This window comes from Papaver somniferum, chromosome 1 (genome assembly GCF_003573695.1).
Source record: "Papaver somniferum cultivar HN1 chromosome 1, ASM357369v1, whole genome shotgun sequence".
NCBI classification, from domain to species: domain Eukaryota; kingdom Viridiplantae; phylum Streptophyta; class Magnoliopsida; order Ranunculales; family Papaveraceae; genus Papaver; species Papaver somniferum.
The window spans coordinates 140,104,272-140,113,464 of record NC_039358.1 but is presented as its reverse complement, the minus strand read 5'-3'; the positions used below and the strand labels follow the sequence as shown (position 1 = coordinate 140,113,464).

At 38.1% G+C, this 9,193-nt stretch overlaps 1 protein-coding gene and 1 long non-coding RNA gene across 2 annotated transcripts; one reads left to right on the top strand and one right to left on the bottom strand.

Moving 5' to 3' along the window:
- Nucleotides 1-278: 278 nt before the first annotated feature.
- Nucleotides 279-5,701, bottom strand: LOC113302554. Its single transcript, XR_003336941.1, has 3 exons — nt 5,566-5,701; nt 3,065-3,119; nt 279-2,957 (listed from the first exon to the last, which is right to left on the bottom strand). It is a non-coding gene; the product is annotated as an uncharacterized LOC113302554 (long non-coding RNA).
- A 607-nt stretch (nt 5,702-6,308) lies between these two features.
- Nucleotides 6,309-7,211, top strand: LOC113351472 (ATP-dependent DNA helicase PIF1-like). The gene has a single exon (XM_026595453.1). The coding sequence runs from the start codon at nt 6,309-6,311 to the stop codon at nt 7,209-7,211; it is 903 nt and encodes a 300-aa protein (XP_026451238.1).
- The last annotated feature ends 1,982 nt before the right edge of the window (nt 7,212-9,193 follow it).

Here is a 9,193-nt window from a genome sequence, read left to right as displayed (position 1 = left end):
CATTGTGCATGACAATTCGGACAAAGGTCAAACTCTACATATGATTACAAGAGTGTATCACTACAAACCGTAATCATATCATGCTCTTGTATTCGGGGTTATCGTTTGATGAAAAACCCTAAAATAGCTATGGACAAGGATGCAAGTTCAATTAATTGGCCGATTAACTAAACAAACACCTAAATCCTATCACAATACATCAATCATGTGATTATTAAAAACAATAGAGATTTGAACGATAATTAAGAGAGAAAACTAATACATTAATCAAGCACAAGTTTTAAAAATAAGACTACATCCTTAACCAATAAATAATAAATTAGCTCCTCATAGCTATGGAGTTCATCATAATCAATAATCAAATAAATAAGATGAAAGCAAAGCAAAGCATCTCTCTCCTTAGCTTCAAGAATAATACGTCGTCCTATAAATTGTAGAAGTCTTCTCTTTTATAGCTCCTCTTGTTCCAAAATTAGGTCCAAGTCTTCAAATTCCATTAGATAAAAATCCACGTGGCCCAAAAGTGAGAAAAACCCATGTAGAAACTCTGCAAAATCGTGGCCGGAAGTTGGCCGGAGAAGTATCTTAGGTGACCGGCAAAGTCCGCCCAGTCACCGGTCAAACGGGTCAACTCGGTCAAGGTCAGACGAGTCAACTCGATCAAAGTCAGACCGAGTCAGTGGCTGAGTCAAACAACTCAGCTGAGTCAGAGTAACTGATCTGACTTGTCAGACCATAGTCTTGCACAAGCCAGAACTGTGTGTTGCACAACGATGGTGCATCACACAACTCAGTCCAGCCATGATGGCCCTGCACTCATCCCTGCTACTCCATCTTAGTCAGTCCACTAACCCATTGTTTATAGCCTGCAATTCAGCTGCATTTCTCAAACACCTGCTATCTTTTCCATCTGCACTTGAGCCCTCATTCAGACCCATGGCAATCACCACAACCACCTGCTCAAAATCACCACCAACTTCATCATCAGTTCCATAAGTAAACAACATAATCAATACCATCACATTCATTCTTAGTTACTTCATTACCACCAACCAGTGCTCCACTTCAGGCAGTTCTGTGATGCAATATCTCCCAACTGCAGCTAACTGCAACAACTGCAACAAGTTAACAGTACTAACTTGCATCTGCAATGCTCAACCCTTGTAATCTCAGATGTTGCACCTTCAATTGTATTTCAGCTTTGTTAAAACTGATCAGCAGGTGCAACTCCAATAACTCTTAACCCTTTAGCTCAAAGGACCTCCCATGTACAGTTGCAATCATCATTACCTGCTAATTTGTACCTGACCTAGGCATACATCTAATTTCACAATAATCCTCCAGTACCACCAACACAGTTTAATCCAATTCTATTTCAGCTCAGCTGAAATACCCATTGCAGCACCCTACAGCCTCAGACCTGCGATACCAATAATCATCAACAGCACCGGCCTCCACTACTCTGCAGCTTCTCTCTGAATGCATCTGCCATCAATAGTTTCATTCATCCTCTGCAATCACCGCCACTTGCGCCCTGCAATCGTCAATACTTGCTCTTCCAGACTCCGCAATCGTTCAGTCATTCACAGCCCATCTCTAGCAGCAAAACTACACTGCCATAGCACATTTCAGCGCACGCCCTTGACTCCAACTCACTCTTCAGCCTTGTAGGTTTCTGTTCCATTTCAACCACTACCGACACTGGCTCCAACTTCAATACCAAAACCCTCTGCTGAACAACAACTCCAGCTGCACAGGCTTATTCTGATTCATTCTAAGCATTCACTTGAGCATCACCAGATTGCAGCTATCTCTTGCAATTTCATCTCCTGCTTAATCATAACTTATCTCGACAAACCCTGAGAATCATCTCAGATACCCATTAATCCATGGCCTCAGCTTCTTAATCTTCTTTGTACTCAACAACATCAATTTCTTCTCTCGGATTCAGATCCAGAACAACCCATATTTCTCAACCAACCATCGAAGTTTGAATCTAACCATCATCAACACCGCAAACAACAACAACAACTGCAAAAACCCATTAACTGAAATCACTCAGTTGACTAAACCCTAACTCCATTTCGATTCAGTCTTCAACCCATAAACCATACTTCAAATTCTTTCCATCTGCTTCACAGTTTCACCTAAATCATCATGAGAACCCTAATCTTGTTCAATTTAAGCCACAGTTCAATAAATCATCAACTTCATCTTCACCAGCAACGTCCAAACTCGAACTCAAGAACCCCATTAATCATTCTTCCTCAAAATTGACGAGAACTTCAGCCATCAACCCCATGAATTTCATCTGGCAAACCCTACCTTCTTCTCGAATTTCTTGCTTCAATTGATGGCAACAACTACACGCCAGCATCACTTCAGCTCTTCTTTTAATTCCCGATCTGAATCTTCATAGTCTTCTTCTCTCCGTGTTGTTCTTTCTTACAGCAGTCGTTTTCTCATCTCTGAATTTGTGGTCGAATGTAATGATGAGTATAGATTTTAGGGTTGTAGGAAATGAAAGTGATACAACTATCCAGGTGAGGCAGATAAGGGGTACCCAGATGACTCTAGGCACCCCAAGAGTTGACGCAGGCCACCACGGTGATACTTGGATTGTCAGTTTCAGGAAACCGACAACCTAATTCACCTCCTTCGCCCGCACCTTAGCCTTCTCAAAGTATAGCTCGCGTGTGAATTGCCCCTTTGTGAATGATTTCTCCTTATTTCGCTCCACCAACAGCAGTTGCCTCTTACTTCTCAGACCTACTTCATCTCTTCAATTTCTATTCATCACTAAAGCAGTCGTGCTTTTCAGACAGAAATTTGCATCACTAAAGTCGACATACTTTTCAGACAGAGATGAAGACATAAAAGCAAATAATGAGAAATAATCCGTCTTGTCCTTTTGAGCGACGTTTCTTCTTCTTTTGTTCCAAATGACTCCAAAGTACCTAAATACTCAAAAAAAACATAAGATACATAATTTACAAGAAAACTTAGCAAAGAAAGCATAAATACTAGATATAAAATTAAGGTGTTTTAGACACCTATCAACTACCTTATTCTGGTAGCAATCATCTCTTGCAGAAATCCATAGCAACAACTATCTCACACTACACAATGTCAAGTATCATAGCATAAATATCAGAGATGACAGAATCTTTTATAATAATACAATTATGTTATGGTAGGCAATAACAAAATTATGCACAGTTTATAAGTGACCAATATAGCTGAACTCACAACATTTGATCAAAATCAGTAAAACTACAACCACTATCCTGTATAACAATCTATCTATTAAAAAGGAAAGTAGATGCCATGCGAAACTCTTATTTTCTACTGGACTGTTATACTGTTATATCTCTTGCCATTCCCTTAGGTCAAATTTATGTGACCGCATTTCTATAAGACACTAAGAAGTGGCGACAGAAGGTAAAAACACCCATCATATCAGACATTCTAATAATGTTTAAATAATTTACAAGCACTCCAAGCTCAAAGAAGTCACATAGATCTTAATAAATGCTAACAATTTGACCATCCTGTTTATTTAAGCATTATATAGATAAGCAACCAATCATCATTTCTCGAGGTCAGATATTGAATATAAAATGATTCAATGAAGTGAATTATTCTACTAGGTTCATTTGTCGTATTCATTCACTAATAGTACATTTTCATAATGGATCATACACTAAGAATCCAACCATTGTGCACAAATAAAGGAACCTACAATCATAATGAGCATTGCTGGAAATTCATGGAAGCCAAGTTTATAGTTCAATTCGGCGTTTCTCGACATGCTATGTTTCGGTATTCACATGGACTTTAGATTAAAGTGTATAACATCACATTAGAAACTAGAGCAAGCCATTTATCGCATACAATTATAAGTAGATTTTAAGAAATCCAATAGTCGCTTGTGCGATCAAAGTCAAACCATGATAGGACCCCTAATTCTCAGAAATTTCAGCACAGAGGTGCCATGTTTGCATCGCGATAATTTCTAAAATATGAATGCAAATAAGTCGTGTGATACCAATTTAGAAAGATACAAGCCTCTACAACTTCCTAAAAGGTTCCATGAACCAATTCAGAGTCTACCCGAAAATTAACTGGAAACTCAACCAGGTGCTGCCATTAAGAAAATCAGTTGCATCATGCTGTTTTATCTAGGCTATAACTCACAAACTACAAGTCGAAATGTTATACCCTTTCAACACGTTACAGAGGACACTAAGATGAACATTTCTCCTGAAGGGACCATTACCTAAATCCTCAAGAATACACAACGAAACTGGCCTACAAAAAGGTCGTTCACGCAATCATTATATAGTTCTTCTAGGCATTTTATCGAACATGTTATCCCCATGCCAAAATCAGAGATTTCAGTACGAAATTTATTCAATACTTAACCATCTCCCATCTACACTTACAAATTCATGCAAACCAAGATTTAATATTATAAGTTCAGTGATAAAAGTGCCACTGTAATTTAAAGACAACGCACAACGAAATGTATATGGTTATACGATAATATCGCAAAGTGGCACAACATCTCAATTACATGATGTCCAATAAGGTTCTTCGATCATAAAAACAATTTAATGAATACTACATAGGCACTTGGATAATCAGTAAGACAATTCATCCACTTGATTCGCCACACAATGAGATAGCGAAGAATGAATGAGGATGCACTAGACTTTTGTTTCTCAAAATGCAGTCATCGTTTATTGAAGTTTGGGGGTATCAAAGGTCACCTGATCATCTTGGAAATCTTATAGAATCCATATAACTTACGGCACTACAACATATCCAAAACTCAGCATATTCTACCGGTTCATCAAAAAGATAATCATATTTTAACATGACTGCATTTAGTATCGATACACAGAATTCAGTCATGCTTCTCCCACACTTTGTGGTACCTAAAATAATCAGAACTTCATGAAATTTATACAGTAGGTTTCCTGAGCATATATAAACACCATACTAAAATTTCAGCTTTATCCTATTAACAGATAATGAGAAAACCGAATTGAAATTAGGCTGTCCAGGATTTTGATTCTGCAGAACGCAGTCATAGCGTATGAAATGTTTGCAATAGTAAATCTGACCCGATCCTCTTGAAATTTTTATAGCACTTACATCATACAATGAGGTATTACATACACAAATTTCATCAAAATCCAACCACGGGATCTAACGATATCAGTAAAAGAATAACAGACTTTCTAAGATTTACAAGGTTGAATTTCAATCAAATCATGCAATTTCTTATCAAGAGCTTGTTAAACATGAACCAAGTAAAGGAACAACATTACCCAATTCATATTTTCTTAGAAGATCATGATTCCCCCCTCAATTTTCATGAAGAACCCTAGTTCCCAAAATTTTCAAATCAAGTCATCCATACATGCAATTGATGTTCCTTTGGAATTAACAAATGTTCTAAATCAAGTAAAACGCCAAAATAAATACTTAACCCTTCAAATCAGTAAAGATTATCATTAGGGCATCATCTCAAAGAAAGTCAAGAGAAGATGAACCTACCTTTCATTTCAACTTCATCAATGGTTCAAAGCACCAAATATATATCAATCCAAACAACTCCATAATTTCATGAGCGAATTTTCTAGTGCTCTTCCTACTAAATTTCAGCAAGCATATGAGGGGAAGAAGAATAAGGAAAAATATCAGCCCCCTTCCCATAATTTCTTTTCTTGTTTTTATTTGGTTACTAACGGCGAAAATACCGAAGTGCCCCTAACACCCTCTCTTAATTGACATGTGTGCATGTGGTGTGTCTCAATGCATGTGAGCCTATTATAGCACCTAAAATTTCAATTGGGGCAGATTTTTGTATTTAGGCACTAAAGTTTATTATGATGGCAAACTAAAAGTGTTGAAAAATATTTGAATATCAGATTTCTACGCACTCTAATCGCAAAATTTGACTGAAGGATTGAAATAAACCTGAGAAAGACTTCGGAGTCTTACAGAATCTCTGCCAAAAGAAACAATCAGGAATTTTCGATAGTTGTTTCAGATGATCACACTAATGTGAATAATAAGGAAGTCCTTAGAATGAGTAAATCTTATGAAAATCCACCCTTATCAATGCTATTGTCCAATCAACAAGAAAACTTTTTCGAAACAATAATATTGTAAAGATCATGGCACCAACCGGTGTCGCTGCTTTTAACATTAGTGGTGCAACCATCCACCACTAACTTGCAATAACAGCCGACAGAGGTCAATCATACGAAAAGTTGAATCATGAACAATGCAGACGTATGCAAAAGGATTTTGGAGATATCAAATTGCTTGTAATCGATGAATACAGTATGATAGGCAGAACGATGTTTGCAAAAATTAATCTACGATGTAAGGATGTGTTCGCAAATAGTGAGCCTTTCGGAAATGTTTCCATCGTTCTCATCGGTGATATACGACAACTGCCTCCTGTTTTTGATACTCCATTATATGTACAAGGTGGGAAAAATCAGCTCCAACTGTTAGGATCTGTATCATATTCTTTGTTTGATCACTGTGTGCGACTTGAAACAATCTTTCGACAGTCGGGAGATGAAGAATCAGCTTTCAGAGATGCTTTACTACGACTTAGTGATGGCACTTACACATATACAGATTGGGAGTTGTTTAACACTCGAGATTTATCAGTGCTGACACATGTAGAACAAAACAAATTCAAAGATGTTCTTCATCTATTTTCTACCAAGTCTGGTGCATTAACCTATAATCATATACGACTCAAGGAGCTTGGGAAGCCTGTTGCACGGATTACATCAAAGAATAACTGTGATACGGCAACCCGTGCAACATCTGATGAAGCTAAAGGTTTACAAAATATTCCGTTGTTATCAAAGGGAGCAAGAGTGATGTTACGCAAAAACTTATTAACGAAGTATGGTTTGGTTAATGGCTCCAGGGGAGTGGTTGTGGATATTGTATATGCAGAGGGGAAGAAATCACCTGAAGATATGCCCATTGCTGTGATGGTGGACTTTGATATGTACACCGGTCCAAAATTTCGTGAAAGATCGAATATATATTCCAATAACTCCGCAAACAATAAACTGGATATCTGCATCAGGAGTGATATGCCAGCGAATCCAGTTACCCATTATTTTGTGTTGGGCAATCACGGTTCACAAAATCTAGGGATTGACACTTGATCAGGCCGTGGTGGATATAGGACCGAGAGAGTGTCTCGGTTTAACATTTGTTGCATTATCTCGGACAAGAAAACTGTGTGAGGGTAAATCACCCGATGGACACGTGTCAACATCTCAAGAGATGGTATCATGATGAGATGATAGGTTAGAAGCACCGAATCATCTGGTGAAAAGGTGATTTCGTCTGAATCGAGACACCTGCTACAAGCATCACATAAATGACGTGTGTAAGCAGCAGTCTAATCTGCTCAGACAGTCAAGTCTAAAAAGGAGGATCGCATTTAATGAAGAGATAAGAGTGGATATACATCGTGATGGAAAGCTCGGACGATCTATACTACAACCCAGAGGTGATGCAACACGAGGTTCTCCAAGGAAGAGCTACACGATGGCGAGTAGAGCAAGACAATTCGAGAGGAGAACCCATCAAGCCATCACGAGGGACAGAATAGAACTCGTCCGAAGTAACGAAGAATATGTATGAAGACTCCACCAGCTCGACGATGCCAGACCTGCACGAGCTTAGTTTCCCTATAAATAACAGTCCATGTAGAAGGAGATGGACAATTGATGTATTATTAGATGGTCTTTCTACAGACAATTCCTGAGAGAGATCTAGACAAAAAAAAGAGTAAGAAATATGAGTGATATTTGTGAGCTCTTTCAAGGGTAAGACCTTATAATCAATAAAGAATACATCTTCTTCCCGTGGACGTAGGTCTTCATGGCCGAACCACGTTATATGCTTATGTTAGTCTTTACATTTCATGTTCTTTACATCTTGTTTATCTTGGATCTTGAATGTGTAGATAGTTTATAGCCTTTAGATTTACTTGGGTGTAGCCATCATAAAAGATGCAACTACATTTTGGCGCTATAAACAGGGAGGTATTAAGATTTAATCTACCTCCCTAATCACAACTCTATATCATTTTCATAATCTCCATGAGAGAAATGGTTTTCATACCACTGAGTAGAATTCTGTTAAGATTTATGAGTAGAGCTCGGACTCAAATATGGTCTACACGATCTAAGAACACTAGAAGACCCTCATAATCAACGGATCTACATGTTTTTACTAATTTTTCATAAGATTTTTCGTTTCTTTACGATTTTTTTTATCTTCCTCAAGATGCTCAGGAGAGTTGAAGATCGGAGTGAAAATGGAGTTTAAACACTTCGGCGCTCAAACGATCTCCTCCATGAAAGAGCTGGGAAGAGATATAATCCTTCATAGGGGAAAGTATATCCATATGAAAGTTGAAAAGATGAACTATTCATGATGTTTTTTATCTTCAAAAGAGCTCAAGATAATCCACAAACTTATTCTTAGAAATCTAACTCTAAGTCAAGAGGAAGGGTTAATGAGTACATAATCATTCATCAAACTCAAAGTTTGTTCAAAATCAAAAGTTTAAAGACAAAGTGGAAAGATATGCTCAATTGTCATTATTTGATTTTTTCCTAGCAAAGGTATGACGTGTAGAATGAGGTGTTTTTCTCGAAAAGGGAGACAAACAAAATGCATTTTTTCCATCACTGGAGCCTCATGCAAGTAGGGAATGTTTTGACATTTCACATGTCTCCAAATTTACTGCAAAGTCTTCTTGTACTAAACTGTTCAGTCTGAACTATGACTTAGTAATTGCATGTGACCTGCAAATCTAGGGTCCCACTTTTCTGATAGAATAGATAAATTAAGTATTATCGCATATATCACAGGTAAGGTGATGGTGACGCGGCGATCTGCTCGCACGAACCAAGGTGAAAACGGTGGAACCCAGCCAGAGGGATTAGATGACATGGAGCCAAGCGAAGCCATGAACAATGATGTGATCCCAGGAGAGGGACAACCCGATGACCAGTATCGGGAAGGATTAACTGACAATTCTAGCTCCGAAGAAGAGGGAAAACCCTTCGAGAGACATGATGATGTCCATCTATCTCAACCAGGAGGGTTGAATCATTTGCCAAGGCAAACA

Bases quoted from the DNA above. Each gene is read 5' to 3' on its own strand.
- LOC113351472 (XM_026595453.1), top strand. From the start codon at position 6,309: ATGCAAAAGGATTTTGGAGATATCAAATTGCTTGTAATCGATGAATAC.